This window comes from Podarcis pityusensis (assembly GCF_964106645.2).
Source record: "Podarcis pityusensis genome assembly, chromosome: 13".
Classification (NCBI taxonomy): Eukaryota; Metazoa; Chordata; class Lepidosauria; order Squamata; family Lacertidae; genus Podarcis; species Podarcis pityusensis.
Window position 1 is genome coordinate 14,783,802 of NC_138038.1, and position 22,231 is coordinate 14,806,032.

At 45.1% G+C, this 22,231-nt stretch overlaps 1 protein-coding gene across 1 annotated transcript; it reads right to left on the reverse strand.

Moving 5' to 3' along the window:
• Window positions 1–420: 420 nt before the first annotated feature.
• On the reverse strand, window positions 421–21,535 carry PSMD11 (proteasome 26S subunit, non-ATPase 11). Its single transcript, XM_080976905.1, has 14 exons — window positions 21,375–21,535; window positions 18,296–18,397; window positions 17,484–17,608; window positions 16,749–16,820; window positions 15,753–15,810; window positions 13,031–13,225; window positions 11,197–11,341; window positions 10,389–10,449; window positions 9,914–9,976; window positions 7,935–8,060; window positions 6,299–6,334; window positions 4,704–4,755; window positions 2,712–2,854; window positions 421–2,603 (listed from the first exon to the last, which is right to left on the reverse strand). The coding sequence occupies exons 1-13, from the start codon at window positions 21,463–21,465 to the stop codon at window positions 2,712–2,714; spliced, it is 1,269 nt and encodes a 422-aa protein (XP_080833031.1). The 5' UTR covers window positions 21,466–21,535; the 3' UTR covers window positions 421–2,603.
• Window positions 21,536–22,231: the final 696 nt, after the last annotated feature.

Below are 22,231 nucleotides of genomic sequence, written 5' to 3' on the forward strand. Positions count from 1 at the left end.
CAAGGCTGAGGCACAGCGGCTTCCCAAAAGCTCCCACAGTGAGCTTATGGCACAGATGAGATTCGGAGTGGAGTCTTCCTACCATGTTGTCAGCTGCTGTACCAGCACTGTTGCCTGTTAATGCTGCTTCAACTGCAGAGCTGGATAAAAGAAGTGCCTGCAGAAGACCGCTCTGCTGTTCCCAGGCAGCCACTAAACAGTTCCCTATGGGCCATTGTCTGAACATGGGACAAGAGTCAATAGCAGCTTGACAGAGATGACGGCTGACTGCAAGGAGGGCATCACTAAGGAATACTGTTGTAAGGAAGACTTCCTGCTGCGTAAGGAAGACCAGCTACAGGGGATAGCCAACAAAGTCACATCATGCTGTTGACGCTGGGCTTATGTTGCTCCTCTGCAGCTGAAGACAAGAGACGAGACTTTTTGAAAAAGGTTTTTTTTTTATTTGTATGCCATCTGAACATCAGATATACCTGGTGTGTGTTAGCGTGAACCATTTGTACATTTGAATTCATGGTGCCAAAACCCTCCCCAAGACCAAAAAAAAAAAAAAAAAAAAAATCACTTCTCCAGAACATCTGGACTGGCTGAGACGGAGAGGAAGATTATAGAGTGCAGGAAGGACAAAATAAAGGGAGAACATTGGGGGGAGAGGGGGAGGAAGGTTCAGCCAGTTGAGAGAGATTTCATGCGAATGCAAAAAATATTTTGTGGCATGGGAGTATCGTTTTGCAAAAATGGAAGGAAAAAAAAGTGTGAGAAAGCACAGAAAGGAAATGGCGATGCAGAAGGCTGCACTACTCAGATGCCGGTTAACACCTTAAATATACTTCATCGTTCAATGACATAATGCCAGGGTTAATAGCCCCCTGCCTCTTCCACACAAGAACACCACCCTCACGTTCCCCTGGACTTGAACAAAATTGTGGCGTTGGCACTACACTGTTTAGACCTGCCGCAAAATTGCCAGTTAAGTGATGCTGAAGGGGCAAGTTATCCCACCTGGTCTAGGGTCAGTAACTAGCTTTCCTGGAAGATTACTTTGAGATGATGATAAGAGTGGCAAGCCAGGATCTCTTTCTTTTAATTATTCCCCACTGCCACAGACACTGCTTCCTCTACACACACACCCTCTTCCAGGCTGGCAAGTTTCAGGAGGCTAGCTTTTGGCCCTGGGACCACCGCAATTGCTGATCTAGTTTTAAGAGTGCTCGCCACATTGCAATCTCCCCTTCCCCAGTCCACACCACTGAGTGCAGTGGTGGGGAAACCCAAAGAAACCACACTGAGTCTTGCAGCAAATGCTCCTAGATCTCAATATATAGATGTGGGAAAGCTGCTACGGTAATATGCCGCTTTCGATGGCATCCCCACGGCTGGTGTCATGTGCAGCCCTGACCTCTGCCTAGAACGGCTCATCCGTCTCATTTTGGATGTTCAAGGGGTGGAAAACAGTTTTAAAAGCCTCTGGGTGGCCTCAAGACGGCCAGCTGAAAATAAGACCCATCTGCAGTTTTTTTAAAAAAGGTTAATATCGTACAGAAGTTCAGTTCTTTCCAACAGCATATCTTGTTGTGAAGTTAAAAGGCAAGTTCATTTCTAGCCTTTTTTAAAAAACAATAATAATAAAGGACAAACGGCATGCAGTACAGAACCAGGAAACCTTCGGAGCCACCGTTCAAAAGTGACTTGGGCCATCTCTCGCTCTTTTTATGACCGTGGGAAAACGTATTCAAGTGGCCTCCTACCTGTTAAGGCCTCAGAATTCAAGAGGGAGTTTTTAAGGTGGCCAGAGGCCTAAAATTCTTTTCGCTGACATTTCCGCAGTTGTGGTTGTTGTTGTTGTTGTGGATTAGCAAACTGGTCTCGCTTTGGCTGCCTGAAATCTCTGTATTCTGGACACAAGGTTAAGGGAACTCCCGCTTTCTAACTGGCCACTTCACAGATGACAAAATTCCTACATGGAACGCAAGACTACAAAGAGAGAGTTTGCGGGGAAAACCCACACACAAACTCACAGACAGCCTTTTCTTTTTTTGCTGTGCACGCTCATCCTGAGAAGCTGGAATCAGCCACAGCTGCCCAGGGCATGTGTACAGTCATGTTATGCTACAGTGTACATGGAAAACGCCTTCTGTGTAGGAATTTTGTGGATGTATGGAGGTGCCTTTGGCGGCTGGGTTCCTACCAGTGTCAAAAGACTTGGCCCACCCTTCTGCCGCCCTCAAGAAAATGGGAAGCACTTTTTTTTTTGTTTTTTTAAGGTAGCATAAGCCTCTCTCCTTTTATTTAGGATACTGCCGCTGCTCCCTTCCCCCCCACCCCCAAGAAACTCTCCTTTTTTTTTATTATTTTAAACATTATTATTTCCCCATCCCAGTACAAAGTTCAGCAGGTAAAAGGTTACATGGAAACTGGAACACACAATCGTATAGACAAGATGGATCAGATGAGGAAGTCTTAAAACTTTCCGAGTGAGAAGTAAGAGCAAAAGGGGGGGTGGGGAACAAAAAACACCCCACCAGTCTTCTAGCCTTTTGTCCCACCCCCCCAAAAGGTTTCACGCACCAACTCTCCAAAGCAACAGCCAACAGTCCCCAACTCTGCAAGAAAAAAAGAAGAAAGATAGATGGAGCCACGTCATTCAACTGAACGACCCTCTCGGGGGGATGCAAAATCTGTCACAGCTCACACTATAAAGAGCCCCTCACCTATGTTAGCTTTTTGGCTTTGTTGTATAACGAATCCACTACTTTACTCATATTCTGAATGGTCTCCAGAGCAGCTTCGTACGTTTTGTCTACAGGCGGTTCATCAAAAATAATCAGGACGCCTTCGCCTTGGTCGAGGATCCCTGGCAAAAGAGAAAAGCCCCGGTTAGGCCTCTCAAGTAATGGGGCACAAACTGATCTAACCCTCGAGTGACCGTTTCCTCAAGAAAACAGCACAAACACCTTATTTTTCCGTGTATAACAAGCCCCTGTGTATAAGACTACCCCTATTTTGGGGGACTCCAATTTAAGAAAATGGGGGGAGACGGCAAAGAGTTGTTGAGCTTTTTGGGGGGGAGGATTGTCCAGAGTTGTTGTTGAGGTTTTTTTTTTGGGGGGGGGGGGGTGCCAAAAATCACTCACGACTGAAATACGCTGGCAATCAAAACCATCTGTCCCCTCGCCACCAGCAGCAAGCACAATTGCCACAGATGCCAATCCTAAGCAGCCCGTGCCAAAGCAATCAATCATCCACCAAATCGCCGCATAAAAGCTCCTGCTCATGGCTGCAACCAACTGCCCGTCCCCCCTCTGCACGATCCATGTGTAAGATGACCCCCCCTTTTTTACATTATTTTCCAGTAAAAAATAATCATCTTATACACAGAAAAGTATGGTAAGCCAGATACGGAAGGTGCCAGCCTTAACCAGCACATGTTAAGATATGGATAATGAAGAACCCCCAAACGTGTGACGCTCCTCAGGTCTAATAGAACTATGGTTACCAGATTTTTTTCAATGAATCCAGGGACACTTTTTTTTTTTTTTGAAGCTGAGTAGCAACAGGGAGTCAGTAGTGGGGATGATGAGGCAAAAGACCCTGGGCCCAAGCACACACGTATGTTGTATAAAGGTGCAAAGCCTTTCTATCGCACCCTGTGAAACATAAATGCGCAGTTTTTAAAAACCTGGGCAACGTGACTCCCAAGCCTCTCCCAATCTCCTGCCCCCTTCCCGCTTTGTTTTGACTGATCGGGGGAGGCTTGGGAGTCAGGGGCGGGCGGTGTTTCCCAGTTTTTTAAAAGCTCTGTGCATTTATGTTTCACAGGGTGCGAAAGAAGGGCTTTGCACCTTGCCAGGCAGAGAAACCATGCGCCTTGCGCCCCTCCTGGGCAACAGCCGCCCGCCTGCGACTCCTGAGTCTCCCCGATCTGTCAAAAGAAAGGGAGAAGGGGGCAGGAGATCTGTACCGCCGGACGTCCCTGGTTCCCCCTCAGCAGTGGCGGAGGCAGCCAGCAGCTCCTGATGCCAGCCAGAGCCAACTACGCTACCAGGCTGGCTCCGGGCTGCTGAGGCTGCCGCTGCCACGTTTCCCGGGGACAGATGTGCAAATCTGGGGACATTCCGGGAACGGAATTTGTCCGGGGACAGATTTGCAAATCCAGGGACTGTCCCCGGGAACATCTGGTAACCCTAAATAGGTAAAGGTAAAGGGACCCCTGACCATTAGGTCCAGTCATGACTGACTCTGGGGTTGCGGCGCTCATCTCGCTTTATTGGCTGAGGGAGCCGGCGTACAGCTTCCGGGTCATGTGGCCAGCATGACTAAGCCGCTTCTGGCGAACCAGAGCAGTGCACGGAAACGCCGTTTACCTTCCCGTCGGAGCAGTACCTATTTATCTACCTGCACTTTGATGTGCTTTTGAACTGCTAGGTTGGCAGGAGCAGGGACCGAGCAACGGGAGCTCACCCCGTCGCGGGGATTTGAACCACTGACCTGATCGGCAAGCCCTAGGCTCTGTGGTTTAACCCACAGCACCACCCGTGTCCTTCAACCCTAAATACAACCCCTCTTTTGTTTGTCCTCTAGCACATCTAAGCTCTTGTTTGTACGCATCATGTTCTTGGGGGTGGGGAAGCAAGGCAGGACAAGCAACCCAAGACTGTGGTGGGCATAACTCTTTCACATTTTGCAAGGGGAAGGGGATTTACCGTGGAATTTCTTGTCCAGGATCATCTGAGAGAGTTTCCTTTCCACATCGGCCTGAAAGAGAACCAGGAGACGATCAGCTTCTTAGAGCCAACGATGGACCAGCTGGTTTTGCCAGCCTGAAGTTTTACGGTTCCTGGGATAGTAATCTTGAAATAAACCACCTAGAGGTGCCTCACATATGCTCTAGTGACAGAAAGAGTTGCTGCTCTTTTCTCCACACAAAAAACTCCCATCTCTCTCACACACTCTTAGCACTGAACTGAACAACGGACACAAAAGACATGACATATGTCATTCTAATATACACAACATTTATGACACGCTCTAAACCATACAGTAAAACTGTTAGTTTATGTATAAATATATTTTCGAAGGCTGAAGGCTCTCTATATAAGCAACTGATTATAACAGAAATAAAAAAGGTTTTAAACAATGCAAGTTTATGTTGTTCTTTCATGTGTTTTATAAAGGGAAGGGGGGGGGGAGAGATTATCAAATTGTTTGTATTCCTTCCCTTAAATGTACCATTTCAATTAATGCTGTCATTGTGGCAAGGTATCATAAATTTTATTAAACCATTCTCATTCTGTTAGCGCTATGACTGTTTGGCAACAGTTTATTTTTTTTGACTAAAATTATGATGTTCTGACCGCACATGTTCTTCAAGATGTGCCAAAATTATTATCCAAGGGTTACTTGGTATGAGGTATCCAATTATTTCTTGCATACACTATCTCCTTCCAAAAACACTCAAATCTTTTTGCATGTCCATAAAACACCAATATAATCTGTGATTTTCTCCCACGTTTTCTCCATGTTCGACTAATTTATGGGTATATCTTTGTTAAGCATGGTTAAATACCAGCTGCGTAACACAGACACAGTAATAAAGCTGTATTTGTCATAAACATTTATTTTCACTTTTTGCCTGTCACATTTCTAATCTTGTCCCCCACTTCTTTCTTTATTCTCTTCATATATACGATAACAGATGTTTATTTTTCCTTTGTGTAATTATTTCTCCATCAATTCAATTTTGATTCTACTTTCTCTTAAGATTCTGTAGTGTATTTGTACATTGTAGCTGAAAATACTGGTGTTAGGGAGGCTTATTGGCTTCCAGGCAGTTTGACAATTTATCAAGTGTTAAATAATGATCATTTTATTATGTTGGTTATTATGCCATAAATCTATTATAATCTGGCAACTGGAACGTCACATTATATAGAATAGGTTGAACTTATGACACCCTCAGATGACAGGACTTTCTTATAAATGTCTCATTCCCAGCACTGACTGAATAATTAAATTTGATTTATTAAATTTAAGACTCTTGAGATTATTTCCTCCCTATGAAATTATGCATGAAGATCATAGCATCACTACAAGTGTCAGTTTTTGTCACTTTCACAAACAACTGATTACAGAAGTTTAACAAAAAATGCAGTTTAATGCCTGGTCCGCTCTCTCTTTCCTGAACTTTATGGCAGCAGTTAGGCCCCTTCTTTTTAGCAGCTCCTAACTAGTAACAGGAACATTCAGAGCTGTTCATGTACATGCAAGCTTACGTAGTCTGTTGCATCCATGCTCTTACCTTTGACAGCTTGATAAGGCTAGATATGTGTTCAATCTGCAAAAAGAAATTGAGAGCGAGTGCCAACACGATTCGAAAGGAACAAATACACGTGTTATGGTTTTCATTTGCTACACTTAGCTGAAGAGGCAGTCAGTATAGAACAGCTGTGTAGATTCTGACACCTTTTAGGACAGTCTCATGCCAGCAGCCAATTCCACTCATTTTAACTTAACACACAGTTCAAGTCTCTCGCATTATCCATTTATTTCTAGTAACCTTTTGATTAAATCTGCATTACTTTCCCCAAAATGCAATACTAGATATAACCTAAAGTCCAGTACAAGCCCAGGAGTCATCCACAGTAAGTGCTTTTTTAAAAAATTAAAAATTTAGTTCTTAACATGAAGAAATGTCAGTCAAGGTCTCCAACTCACTCTATGGCCCTCAAATTACCGTACTTTTCGCACCTGACCATAAGACGCACCTAGTTTTTAGAGGGGGAAAGCAAGAAAAAAAATATTCTGTGAAGAGTATGCAAGCGGCTCTCACTTTTCTTGCTTTAAACTCTTCGGTCGGCCCTCCCGCTTCGCTGAGAAGCCAGCAGAGCAAGAGTAATAGCTGCGCAGTGCCTCTTCTGCTGGCTTCCCAGCAAAGCGGGATGAGGGACGAAAGGGAGCCCTTACAAGGGAGCGCTGAGCCGAGCCTGGCAGCAGCTCTTGCTGGCTTGTTTGGGAGGTGTGGGAAGGGACAGAGGGCAGCCCGTCACCTCGGGGAAAAGCCCCCAAGAGCCACACACACACACTCCGTGCGGCTCTTTAAAGGCAGCGCTGAACAGAGCCTGTATGTATCTCAGATGCGAATGCAGGCGGGGGAGCACATCAGTCCCTTCTCCCTCCTCGGGAAAAAGCCCCCAAGAGCCGCGCTCCCTTTAAAGAACCGCGTGCAGCGTGTGTGCGGCTCTTGGGGGCTTTTCCGTGAGGTGGGAGAAGGGACTGATGGGCTGCCCTTCACCCTCCTCAGGGAAAAGCCCCCAAGAACCGCACACACGCGGCTCTTTAAAGGCAGCGCTGAGCAGAGCCTCCCACCTGCATTCGCTCCATGAGAACCACACACATTTTCCCTTACATTTTAGGAGGGAAAAAGTGTGTCTTATGGAGCGAAAAATACGGTACCCAACCTGTTTATCAGCAATCCATCTTACACAAGTCATACAAACAGGCTTAGTCAGAGTAATCAATTCTTAAAATGTAGGGATCTGCCACTTTCAACCATTACCTTTAATAACAAATGTCACTGCAGAATTTGGAAGCAGCAGAAGAAATCCAGGACCCCTGGAACTGTCAATCAATGACTCACCTGATGTCTCAAACTACTTAGAGCTCCCCCATCTCTCTTTTTCTGCCCTGCAATTCCAGTTATACCACTCCAGAGCCTAACCAATAGTGTAAGATAATGTTTTACCACACTCTTGAGAAATGCAAAGGAAAGATCTGCACACAGGGTTTTGAAAACAGCCTGCTGTTACTGCCAATACTTTTGGCATTGGACATGGTAATGGTTGTTTTGAAAATTTAACTGGGGAATCTAAGTAGATGACCGCCAATTTCATGGAGGCTGAAACAATGAGAAAGGAAGCTCTTCTAGTGCTTCTTACCTGAACTCTGGAGAAAGGCTCAATGACCCGGATCAGGTTTTGTTCCAATAAGTTATCATAGAGTTTGCCCAAATGTGTGTTGATGATGGGGTCATCCCTGAGTTCCACTTTATAATCTTTCAGAGCCTGTGAAAGATTGGATTAAGTCAGCAATGAGTACAGAGGACGAGGATGCAACCATTCTTAGGGCCAAGGGAATAAAGACTCCTTGGAATCATTCTGAAACTATTTGTGTCTAATATTATACAGTCATACCTCGGGTTACAGCCGCTTCAGGTTGCGTTTTTTCGGGTTACGGACTGCCGAAACCCAGAAGTAACGGAACGGGTTACTTCCGGGTTTTGGCGGTCGCGCATGCGCAGAAGCGCTAAATTGCACATGCACAGAAGCACCGAACTGCAACCCATGCATCCACAGGCGCGGGTTGCGAACGTGCACCCTGCACGGATCACGTTCGCAACCTGAGCGTCCACTGTACAGGGTTGTGTTAAGGCTGCATTTAATAAAATCAAGACACCTGTTCCAAGAAAAGAAGAATTGTGCAAATTTGCAGGTGCTTCAGCAATGTACAATTTTTTTAAAAAAAAATATTCTACTAATCTTAGGCGAGAGTGGAATCTATGCAGAGGCCTGAAACTCCAGTCCTTGACCTCTGGGAATACCATTCACCCTCTGTGCAAGTTTATTCACATACAGTGGTGCCTCGCAAGACGAAAAGAATCCGTTCCGCGAGTCTCTTTGTCTTGCGGGTTTTTTCGTCTTGCGAAGCAAGCCCATTAGCGGTTTAGCGGATTAGCGCTACAGTATTAGCGGCTTAGCTGGCTTAGCGGATCAGCTGATAAGCGGCTTAGCGATCAGCTGTTAAGCGGCTTAACGATCAGCTGATAAGCGGCTTAGCGATCAGCTGTTAAGCGGCTTAGCCGATCAGCTGATAAGCGGTTTAGCGGCTTGGGAAAAAGGAAAAAAACCCCGCAGGAACTCGCAAGACATTCTCGTCTTGCGAAGCAAGCACATAGGAAATTCGTTTTGCGAAGCACCTCCAAAACGGAAAACCCTTTCGTCTAGCGGGTTTTCCGTCTTGCGAGGCATTCGTCTTGCGGGGCACCACTGTATAACTTGGACCAAAACAAAATAAAATAAACAAACGGCTTGCTCTTCATCCCCCCCCCCATGTTTTTACCCATCCTTAGCCCAGTAACTGGGAACGTCAGGGAGAAGTTGCCAAGCAAGTATCTGGAACTCTTAACACAAAAGAAGTGTTTTCACCAAGCAAAAATGTTCCTAGGACTTCAGTTGATTTACATCTGTTACCCTGTTAAAGTGTGCTGTGGAAGGAGGGATTATTGGGTTGTTTTTAATATGTATTTTCTGTTTTTTATATTGTGATTTTCTGTTGTGAACATCCCTGAGATCTATGGGTATAGGGTGGTACCTCGGTTTTCGGACGTCTCTGTTACCAAACATTTCGGTTTTCGAAAGCCGTAAACCCAGAAGTAAATGCTTCAATGAAATTTGCAGACCGCCCTCTGCATTACATTTGAAAACCGAGGTACCACTGTATACAAATTTAGTTAAATAATCATCATCATAATAATAAAACTAAATTACACTCATATTAATATCTAACCCACCACAAACACCACTACTCTGGATATTTCCACTCTTCCTGTTTTTAAGAACCAAGAAACAGAGCAGGAAAGGTTGCAACTCTACATCCACTTTCCTGAGAGTAGGCACTAACTGAACTCAGTGGAACAGCTGAGTGAACATGACTGGATGAGGCCACAGCCTCTCTTTGTCCAACAGTGGCCAATCAGATGTTCCCAGGAATCTCACAAGCAATGAAAATGCCCTTCCCCTCATCCTCCCCACGTATGCAGAGATCTACTGCCTCTCCATGTGAAAGTTCAATTTTTAAGCCTATTATTCAACCACCTAGTCGAAGAATAATTAGCCCATTCCTCATCATGCCTACTCACCTTTTTGAAGTCATCCAGTGATCTATTCTTACTAGCCTGTGCCACACATTTTAGAGCTTCTGTCTGCGAGGGAGAGAGAGGAGCCACCGTTAGCATTTTCTGGGCCACGTGAACGGCAGGTTGCGTTTGAGGCACTCGCACTTGTGAAAAATACTTCCCAGAAGTCAGGGGGAAATTCAGGAAATGACATCAACCAGAATGCTAAGTATCTGTTCTAATTCCATCCTCACTCACAGCTGCTATATCACAGAAAGAAACAGACAATGCAGCTCTAAAGAACAAGCGATCGAGACAGAAGAACCCCAGCTTGGGCAGCAGAGACCCTCAAGATGCAATTGCGCAGCACCTCAAGTCTTCCAGGCGCTCCCTACTTCAGAGAGCCATCTGCAAGGCAGCCCAATTCACTGAAATATTAACAGTGGGAGATGGGATCAAAAGACTCGAGGACAAAAAAGGTAGATCGGCGTTTCTGTACCTGTCTGCCTGCATACCGCAGTGCAAGTTTCCCGCTCACCAAGGCCTGCACATCTTCAGGCCTGAAAAGGACAGAATATAAAATGAGAGGTGTTGATTCATCATGTCCCTGGCTGTTAGCAGAGCTCATTACAGTGGTACCTCGGGTTAAGTAATTAATTCGTTCTGGAGGTCCGTTCTTAACCTGAAACTGTTTTTAACCTGAAGCACCACTTTAGCTAATGGGGCCTCCTGCTGCCGCCGCACCACTGGAGCACGATTTCTGTTCTCATCCTGAAGCAAAGTTCTATTTCTGGGTTAGCGGAGTCTGTAACCTGAAGTGTATGTAACCCGAGGTACCACTGTATAAGCAAAGCACTTATACATCCATTCAGTTAAAAAACTGGGAACTCAGAATCTAGTGGCCTTTTCATCCTCCCAAGGATCTTCTTCCTTTCAAATGAAGGGAAGCGCTGCCTGGCCTCCATAAAGACAGAGGATTTAAGAAATCCAGGCTGCCTTCTTGTGGCAGTGCCATTTCCATGTACCAAAGAGGCCTGAACGAGACTTACAGCAGAGAGAGGCAATGACTAGTATGCTGCTTATTTCTACCCTTTCCTACGACCCTTAATCCTTCTTTCTTTCTTTCCACTGCCCCCTGCATTCTTGCCTCCCTTCTGCAAGCTTTGACACTCATGAATTATGCCAGTTAAGGATCCCGGTGCTTCATCTAATACCAGAGTATGCGTCTTAACCCAAATGACTGCTGAAAAAGGGGGAGGACACAAGGGGCTATTTGCATTCCTTTCACGATATAATTAGCCACATACAAGTTCAGCATGATCTTGCACAGCAGCATGTATTTCAACGCTGTGATAGCTTTGGGGCTGTCGATGGAATCGTAACCCTCAAATGCCTCGTAAAAATAGGAATATGCCGTCTTCCAGTCCTTTTCTTCTGCTGCATGAATGATGCCTGTTAGAAGGGAAGGTAAACACAAGGACCAGGTTAGAGCATCCAGTTTCGCCAGGAAGGATGGCTGCAAAGTCCTACTTATCGGTCCTTCTAGGGAGAGACTATCTCGAAGGGTCATTTCTCCCCTGCCTCTCTCTTTCTCACAAAAGAAAATCAATGTTATCAAGAGGGCTGCATCAGTTCAGCCAGTCCTCAAATTCTACGCTAATGCAAGCTAATCGGAATCAGTTCCCCTATGCATAATTTCAAGGGTTGCAACTGAGCTGGTTTTAGCGGTTGCCCAAAGGTAAGAGGGGAGAGGCAGAGCCATGAAAAATTAAAGGACTAACACAGGCACCTAATATAAAATAATATTAGAAGCAAAAAAACTTGTTTTGATGAATTGGAAGAGCGGCAAAAAGATTCCATTGAGCACATGGATTGATAATATGGACAGACTAGCTACATATGAATGAATTGCACGTCGACGCAAAATAAGAATGGATAAATATGAAGAAATCTGGAACGAATATTTAAGTGATAAGGCGGATAGTGGAGGGAAGTGGGGAGGGAGAGAGGTGGGAAAATATTGTTTAAAAAGGTGTAGTCATAGGTATATCAGTGTATTCAAATCTGAATTGTCAAATTGTGTTATTGTTATTATGGTTTTTGTTGTATGTGTCTTTTGCAGTTGTTGTTTGTATCGAAAAAATGATTTAAAAAAAAAATTTAAAGGACTAACACAGGCACTGGGGAAAAGAGACCATCTAAGAATGTACATCAAAAAGGCTACATTTGTAAAGGGGGGGGGGGTTCCTAATAGCTCTGATTGCTTCTGCATTTAATTACTTCAGCTTAACTCTGACAAAAAGAGAACTGAGGGGCTTTTCCAAAATCTACCAAGCTCTGGTCAGTTTTGCCTTCATCTTGCATGATATGCATCAGTTAAGACAGCAATTAAGACAAGAGCTCATCTGTTTTTGTTTTGCTAGATTTCCCCATGCCTGTATTTTGGGTTTCACTACGGACTCTCTAGAGTGAGAGTCGAAAGAGATCTTGCGGATTACCTAGATCAGCCACATGGCCTAAGAACCTAACCAAGCTTCTTTTAAAAACCTCCTAGGGGGAAGATTCTCTAAAGCTCCCTGGATGGATTGTTCCAATGTAGGATCTCTTTAATCGCATTTACAGTGGTGCCTCGCAAGACGAAATTAATTCGTTCCGCGAGTTTTGTTGTCTTGTGATTTTTTTCGTCTTGCGAAGCACAGTGTCGGGAAAGTTTTGGAAAAGCTTCAAAAATCACCAAAGTCTTTAAAAACCTCAAAAAAGGCTACCACACCGTGTTCTATGAGTTGCTCCTCGAAGTCAAGTCGCAACTGTATTAACGGTGTTAAGAAAAAGGAAACAAACTTGCAAGACGTTTTTGTCTTGCGAAGCAAGCCCATAGGGGAAATCGTCTTGCGAAGCAGCTCAAAAAACAAAAAACCCTTTCGTCTGGTGAGTTTTTTGTCTTGCGAGGTACCACTGTATCTTCTTTCCTTCTATTACCTGTCCTATGACAGACTACAAACTCATGATCAAACGAGCACAGCGGCCGCATCTCATTTTCGCACAACACGCCACGGCTAGTGTTTATTGCACGAGGCAAAGGATATAATAAGCCCAAACACAGCAAGCATGTATGACACACCTGCTGCCTGCATGACTTACCTGACTGCATGTCCAGCGCTGCCTGCAGCTTGGGTGGGCAATAGATTGCATTGGCTGTGGTTCGGGCAGAGGTTAATGCTGCTCTTGCTTTTGGCAGGTTGCTCAAGGCATGGTAGGTCTTGCTCTCCAACAGCTGCACTTCCACTAGGAGGGCCTTGTCGTCCATCTTTTTCAACTCCCGCAAAAGCTGTGAGCCTGACAAAAGTCATACAGTGGAGCCGGTTGTCTCAGAGAATCCCTTTCTGGAGCCCCCCTCTCTGAACTCTCAAATACTTAAAATTTATCTTTGCTACTCAACAGAACTTGTGATATCAAGGGAAGGAATTCAGCACTGTGTTCTCCTGATCAATGCAAGATTTTCTGTTCGCCAGACAAAATACACATGCTGTTCTGGATGCTCCAGAGCTGCTCTGGAGGAACAAAAGTCCTGTTAGCTTCTGCTAGCACACCAGGTCAGCTGAATTGAGACTGGTCTGTGGAAAGCCAGGGTGGTATTCAACTATGTTTTACTCAAGAATAGACCCACTGAAACTAATGGACCTGACTCATTTCAGTGGATCTACTGTGAGTAAAATACCACCCATAGTGTGGTACCAAAGTCTTACCCCCTGGCAGTGTTAGAAACTGAGTTATAAATCCTGAGTTACAGGTGCAAAAACAGAATGGTTAGCATCTATTCCCCACCCCCCATAACGCAGCAGCACTTTTTATTATTATTTTTCAAAAAGCATCAACTAATATGCAATTCACACCAGTGAGTGACATGTTGTTTTTTAATAGCAGTTTTTAGTCATTTTTAATAGCAGTTTTGAACTGGGCAACACAAACACAAATAGGGCTCAGCTCTTGCAATACAGTGGTACCTCAGGTTAAGTACTTAATTTGTTCCGGAGGTCCGTACTTAAACTGAAACTGTTCTTAACCTGAAGCACCACTTTAGCTAATGGGGCCTCCTGCTGCTGCTGCGCCGCCAGAGCACAATTTCTGTTCTCATCCTGAAGCAAAGTTCTTAACCTGAAGCACTATTTCTGGGTTAGCGGAGTCTGTAACCTGAAGTGTATGTAACCTAAAGCGTATGTAACCTGAGGTACCACTGTAGTTGCCAAAACCATGTTATTTGAATAATTAATATTTACAGATACCTGTATGGCAACACACACACACACACACACACACAGAGCCAGGAACACAAGAGACAGAGCTGTGAACTCTGCAGAGAACCGGAAGGAGGGGAAAGGGGAAAACACAGCAAGCAGAATGTGCTGGATTGGGCTGCGATCAAGAGAAAATGACTATCTGGTAGAGAAACACAACCAATGAGTGCTGCCCCCAATTCAACCCAGAAGCAGACCATTTCATGTCCCCCTCCTTCATGCAACAGTGAGACAGAGAGAGAGAGAAACCAAACAAATATATAGGAACTTTCCCCTCTCTGTACTACCTGGGGAACTCTCGCCTTCAGGGGGCTCACCTTTCCTCCTCCGCCCCTCCATTCCCTCTGTCTTGTATTCAAATGAATCAGGAAACTGCTCTTAAGTTTACTCTGGAGTCCTGCAGGTGGCTTTTCTAGTCCTGCACCTTCAGCGCCAGCCCACAGAGAGAATGGAGAGAAAGGGAGGGAAGGAGGGAGAATAGCTGCTCTACTGCCTTGTGGGATGAGAGGGTCCTAGGGTTGGACATTAACTCTAATGCAGGAGCTGCTGGTGCTGGCGAAGCAGAATGAAAGGATCGGATCGAGCTGAGGGGGCCTAACTCTTTGAAGTCCCGTCAGGCAGATACGGTCATTGCGATGAGGCTTCCTAAACGCAGTAAGGACATTCCCTCTCGCAAAATGCGACTGTTTGCATTAAGAGTTTTGAACGCTGCCTCCAGGAAAGTATGCAAGGCCAAGGGTATGTCAAATGAAAACAGAGCACCTTCATAATTTTTATTTTAAACAAGAATCAGGTGAATTGAAGCTTGATGGGAAAGTTGACCTCGTTTCTGCCCGAACCTAGGGAAGGCAGTTTGAGGAGTTGCCAAATAAAGTATCGCCATTTATCCAACAGCTGATACTGTGAACTGAACACATAACATTTAGGGTGAGTAATTTTGACCTTTGTCCTTATCCAGGAGGACTCATATGTTCTTTGGTTTTGCCCACTGTGCTATATGCTCCATGTATTTATTTGTTTCTACATTTTTCTGTGTAGTTTCTTAAGCTACAGAAATGTTTAACTTTAAACATGTATTTATATTTATAATTTTATATTAAAATATATGGTTCCAGACAGTTCTTATTGGAACCCAAAGACTGAATTACCTCAAGCATCTTGGTCAATACATGATGCTAAAGCAATGAACACACTTCTATGAAGCAGGTTTAGCGTAAGACACAAGTGAATACAGTAATACTTCCACGAACGTCTGCCTTGTCTAGCGTCATTCTGGCGAACGTCCACGGCAAACCCGGAAGTACCGGAATGGGTTACTTCCGGGTTTGCAGCTCGCGCATTTGCAGAAGCGCTAACTCGCACTTCACACATGCGCAGAAGCGCAGACCGCTCCGCAAGCATGCGCAGACACGGTGCTTTACCCGGCTTCCTTTTCGGTTAGCAGCCAGGGCTTCAGAACGCATCCTGGCCACAAAACGAGGTACGACTGTATTAAGGAGCTCTATTCCTTCTAGCCAGTATGAAATCAAAATGGGGGCAAAGCGGTGCCCAGCTGGTAATCTACTTACCTAACTGCAACGCTTCTTGATACCGTTTAGTGTCAAAGTACAAAGAAACCAGCCTTGCCTAGGAGAGAGAAGGTAAATGATGCATTTTAATGAAAATTAACTCTATGAATGTGAAATACTTATTTCGGACAGGTATGAGGAACTTTCGGCCCTCCAGAACTTGTTGGAATTTAACTCCCATCAGCCCCAGCCAGTATGACCAGTGGTTAGTGATGATGGGAACTGGAGTGTGGCAATAGCTGGAGTGCCACAGACTGCTCATTCCTGACTCGGAAAGCAATATATGTGATCCACGGAAGAGGCAAGGCCTTTGCTGAGAGGAACTGCAAGTCTGGACAAGCACGGCAATGCAGAGTAAAGTCCGACAGCAGAGAATGCACGGTCGTGCGGTAATAAGATTGAAGGGGAAGCTGTTCCCAACATAGGAAGAGGCACAACGGGGGAGAAAAATGAGCCAAAGAACAAAGGATCTAACTGCACCTCATTTCCAAGCCACACAGAGCAGAAAGACCGAGAAGCAGAAATCCACAAATACAAATGGATCTGCAGTCAAATACAAACTTCTCTGCAGTGGCTAATCCAGATCATCTTCCATCCCCAAGATCCACAAAACAACATCAGTGAGTGCAGACGGCGTTGAAAGCCTGGGAAAATACCTGTCTTTTTACCAGTCCTATATAGCAAGCACAACCGCGGGTGTTAAGGGAGGACACATGTCGACTGTTTGCATCACAGACGGGGAGGAAAACTCCCAGAGATGCAAGTCTGCATAAAGCTGGCATGGAACTATCACACCCAAAACCACCATTTGAGAAACCCGGTAACACGTCAGCAATAACCCGACGAAGCAACGCAGCGGAACGTGAATAGGTAACAGTTGCCTGGTTCAGTGCCCCGGCAGGTGGTATGGCAGGTTTCCAAATCCGGGGAATAAATGAGAGACCAATGTGCACAACTTAGCTGTACCAAGTCACACGGACATACAGCATACCTTACCTCCAGAGCTTGGCGCAGGAATGTCCTCTTCTCAGATTTGGCCCATTCAATGCATTCAAGACACAGGTCAACCTTAAAAGAAAAAGAAAGAAACCACATTCAAATTGCTTTTTTTTCTGGCTGAGGATAACTTGACCACAGCTGCCCCATGCATTTATATCCTTCAAGGTTGTATTATTGCAAGGCGCTCTATACTTTCTAGAAACAACAGAAGAGATTTTTGTTTTGACAAGCTTTTCCTGACCGATGCATAGTTCTATGCCTTAGATATACCTTTGGTATTGATTTTAAGCATATTTTCTGTTATCTTCTATACTTTAAAAAACCTATTTCCACTTTTTTTAGATAGATAAACTTTATTCACATTAGCCAACGGCCATAGCAACATAAAACAAGCAATATATACAATTAAAAAGACAACAATGGGTAAAAAGGACAATGAAATGACCAAGTTTATCGTTCAGATAGCATATTTTCTGTTATCTTCTATACTTTAAAAAACCCATTTCCACTTTTTTATGATAGGGTGAATATTGTTTATTTCATTAGCCTCATTTTACAAATGTCACAAGAAAATTTACAGTAAATTGCTCCAGCACAACCGCCACCGTCTAGAGATTGTCTTTTGTATGAAGTTCTGCATGCCTTCCTCTGAACAGGATCAGCTATGACAGAACACCTGAAAAGCGACTGCAAACACCACGTTTACAGTTTTGCTTGAATTTTGATTCTCACCTCTTGTCCTGTTGCTGCCTCCATGTCTAGGAAAAGATCTAGCAGAGACCGAACCAGGCGAGCTGCCTTCGCCTTGCTGATGGAGTTTAAGAAAGGGCGCACATACTTCAGAAGTCCTCCAAGTTCTGCATTGAAAACAAAGTTGTGAAGCACAGCTCAGCTTCTGAAGCTGTACAAGAACACAACAGAAGCGTAACGGCTCGTTCCTGAGGTGGCAATGACCACACAGTTTAAAATCTAGTGCCAATTATTTCAGACAGAAGAGGAACATCCACACATACTGGCTCCAATTCTTTGGTATTATTATTTGGGGAGGGGGATTACCTGTATGCTGCCTTGTAGCATTTTTTCAGAACAGTTTTCCATCTTCTCTATGGTGCTAACTGCATGACAAATGTTTGTGTGGGTATGTTTCTTTTATTAAATAACAACCATGGGAGGGGGGGAAGCTTAAATGCTTTCCCCTTATGTCCTGTCCCCACCCCCAGCAGTTGCTTTTTAGTAAAGAAAAACAAGCACACACTGACCCGTCTTGTGACTACATGTCTAGTTTGGTCTACAGTGACCAAATCCAAAATTAGCATTCTTCTCTTGTCGAGATACTTTTCCAGATCCCACAAACGTGACATTAGAGCAGTAACTGTTCAGAGAGCAGTAACTTTTCTACGGTGACATTATATTCTTTTATTCTTTTTCTTATTCGTTATTCACCACCTTTCACCCTAAGCCTGTGTATTACACCATTAAAACACAGTATTGAAAACAGATTAAAATGGTTAGGTGTTATTAAGCTGCTTTAAAACGGAATTTACCTTCCGCCTGCCCCGTCTTGGCCAAGAGACTCCCCAGTTCCAGGATGCTCTGCTCTTTGACTTGTACGGCCTCTTCATCGTTCTCCTGGACATCACGCTTCACTGGAAAAAAGAAAAGGTTTTCGGAAGTTAAGACAAGCCTCTGTACCTAATCAAGGATTGTTCATGCATAATTTGGCTCAATCATCAGCTAGCTTCTTGTGATACCATAGCACCTGCCTCTCAGATTACGATTCTGAGTTTGTGACACGGAGAAATTCAGTAACATGAGGCAGCTCGGTTTTGTGTCATCCAGCATATTTGGCATAATGTAATCACAGCAGCGATGTGGACACAGCTACAGCTGTGAAAAAGCATCTTCATCGCTCTCTAGCGTGTCACCAGATATTGTAAACAAGCCTCTTCACACCAAGAAGAGTGGTTACATCACTAGTTTTAGTGCACTTGCATGAAAGAACATGCACAAAAAATAGTGGTATTCAGAGAAACCAGCACAGTACCATGTCCTGCGGTATACAGCTGCCAATATGTAAAATATTAACTAAGGAATGAAAAACTACAAACCGCCTTTTAAGCATAAAGTATTGGCTTCAGCAATACCGAAGGACTACTTCACACTATTATAATGGAACTACTTAGGGATCCCCCCATTAGTAGGTAGCCATATCAATACTTTTCTCCTTGCCAAAACTTTAATTTCTAGGATAAAGAGGCATCTCTCATGGTTTAATTGTTCCCAATCCATGAGGAACAGTTTTATTTGACAATTATCAAATGGGAGGTTAACAAGAATCATTTCACTGAGTCAGAAATGTCATTTATTTCAAACGGTTCCCGTCAGCCAAGAGTGAATTCCACCAAAACCTACAGGACTAGATAATTTTGTGCATTTGCATGGGACAATATCAAGTGTTCCTTTGCTGTACACACGTTCTGCTCCTACTGTCAATCTTAAGACAAGTAAAGCTCCTCTAAGCAGGTGCTGTTCTCAGGCTAATTTTGTCTGGGGAAGTAAGAGAAGTGGTTCCTGGTGGCTTATTTCATTTAATATGATCTACAGAAATGTAGCTTAAGTCTTAACTAAGAAAGGAAAAGAATATATTTTAAAATATGGGAAGGAGGAAAGGAGAGTTTGCAAGGCGCAGGCCAAAACAGAGTGGCCCTCCTGTTCTCTGGCACAACACCCAAATTCTAAGGGCATTCCATTTCCTAAACTTTTTATAGTTGAAGCTTTGTTTCAAAGGGTGTATTGCAGCTAGTCTTCTTTGTTTCACCGTGATTCCCTACTCTGCTCTTTGTGTGAAGTGCACTGAAGGAAGATGATCAACTCTCAGCTGCTATCAACACATGCAAACTGCAATCCTGTATGAGAACAACTTCAGTTGTTCTGACAGTAGGTAAAATGGATTACTACTTCCTGATCCTAAAACCCACCTTCCTAGTTATACCTTTAGAAATCCCAAGCCGTATTACTTATTTGAACAAAGTCCAAATTGTAGAACATCATAAGAAAATCCCTCCTAGATATGAACATGGTCCACAGAGCCTAACATTGTTTCTCTCAGTGGCTACCCAGATGACTCTGAGAAGCCCACAAACAGGCAGGATGGCAATAGCACTCTCCTGTTGTCGATCTCAGCATTTGGTACTCAGTGGCACATTGCCTCTGAACCTAGAAAAATTGCATATAGTCATTACGGCTAGTAGCTACAATGACCTACCCATCACAAATTTTAACAGTACCATTTTAAAGCCATCCAGAAACCATCACGTTTTGTGTCCCTGTACCTCACTCCCACCCTTCAAATCTAGTTTCTGGGTAAAAGACGACTTGCACATAAACTGTCCTCCTTCCCCTAATAAAACAGATATGAGGGGAGGGCGTACACAAAATGCCATCTTTCATAGCTAATATCAAGCATTAACCCTCTCACAAGAAGGAAGAGGTTAGGCACACTCCGGAGGTGATTTGCCAACACCCTCACTACACAACCCATGCTGCCTTCCCATGCTATCTCTTCACCACTAACCCCTCTTCAGATTCATCGCTCCCAGTTATCTCCCCAGCCTTTGTTCAGGCCTACCCTCTTCTCCTACCTCTTACTCCACAGCAAACCTCCATCACATCTTCCTCAAAACTCACCACTTTCTTTAAAAAAAAATTTTTTGGAAATAATAACATCTGTCAGGGAGATTGTCTAACTGAGCGGGGGGGAAGGGAACCTAGCTAGACCTCCTCCTATGAGGAGGAGAACTGTGTTCTGCCAGAACCGGCATCACAATGCACTCTCTTGTTAACATCTGCACATCCAGTTTCTGATAAAGGCATGGGAAACGAGATCCATGTAAAAACCACTAGGAAGCTTATTGTTGGCCAACTCCTCCCACCCCAAAACTCCCTCTCCTACCTTTACCACAGCCAGGAATCTCATGCCATCAAGTTGGCACCCTCTCCAACTTCCATCTTGTTGTTCCTTCTCTCCATTGGCAGCACCCACCGAGACAAACCACTTTCAGAAGTCTGTGCCAGTCTTCTCCCCCCCCCCCCGCCTCTACTCCCAACAACTTATTCCTACCTTTCTGATTGAAATCAGATTTCGGAGGTGGGGGGGGGGGCGGGATAGGGTTTGATGACTGCCTTGTTCCTAGGCTGAGATTTGGGATGCTAGGAAAGATTAGGGAGACCTGGCAGCGCAGGATAACCCGAGTCCGGCGTTCTTGCCTCCCATGACAAAGAAGAGGCTGGGGATGGGAGAGGGTCTGGGGAAGGGGGAGCCTTTCAGGGCAGCCTTCCCCACTCCGCTTGCCTAGGCCCTTCCGATGCCGACCCCTCGGCCGGTTTCCGAGGCGGCCCGGACTCCCCCATTCCCACAAAACCAAGCCTCCCTCCCCCCGAAAACATCCCCGCTCCCCAACTCCCCTCCCCGCCCCGGCTGCCTTCTCCCCCTTCAGAGCCGCTCACGGTGAGTCAGCAGCGGCTCCGGCCGTCAGCCGCCCCTGCCGCCGGCCTCCCGCGCCCGCCGGAGCCCCCGGCAGCCGGCGGAGGGCGGACGGCACTCCCTTCCCTCCGGCTCCTCACCTATGGAGTGCAGGATGCCAATGGAGGCCTCCCGGTCGGTGCTCAGCAAGGACTGGGCGCGCTGGAACTCCAAGCCCGCCGCAGCCGCCATCTTGGAAAAAAAAAGCCCAAACTCGCTCACTCACGCCGGCCGGAACCACAGGGCCTCACTTCCGCCGGAAGCCGCTCGCCCCGCTTCCTTCTCTGGGGCTTTTCCGTGGCGCGAAACCATAGAGATAAGAAAGTGCTTTCTTTTTTTTCCTTCCTAGCTCTATGGTCGCTGCGTACGCGGCGGAGCGATGCTTGCTGGGAAATGTAGTACTCGAAACGGCGGGGTTGCTAGGAGACCGGAGGAGGCGGAGTGAGGCAGGTTGCTGCGCCTTCCGCTAACTCATCCAAATGGGTCCAGCCGTTGTTTGACTACACCTCCCATCATCCCTGACCGCTCGTCCTGCTCACTAGGAATGATGGGAGTTGTAGTCCAACATTGTGTAAGGAATGTATTTTTCCGACTATGTTGGGGGCTTTTTTTGTTATAAAGCCCTGGTGAGAAATGTAAAAGCAAGTGCAAAAAATGTCTCTGAGCATGCACAAAGTGCAGCTTCCTCTTTCCCCCCTCAGCCCACATATATCACAAGAGTATACTGTGTAACCTGAGCCCCAGCTGCTCTCTTTTCAGCAATGAAATCGGAATCCTCTCCATTTCAATGGAAACGTACCTGCTTTAAAGAGCAAGGGATCAACTGATCAAACCCTTACTGGGAAATTTCCCAGGAAAATCCGAAGCCTCCCATATTAAATATCTTTGGGAAGACAGGTGAAATGATATTACACTGGCCGTGGCAAAGTTTCTTGTGGAGATTATAAAAAACAAATAT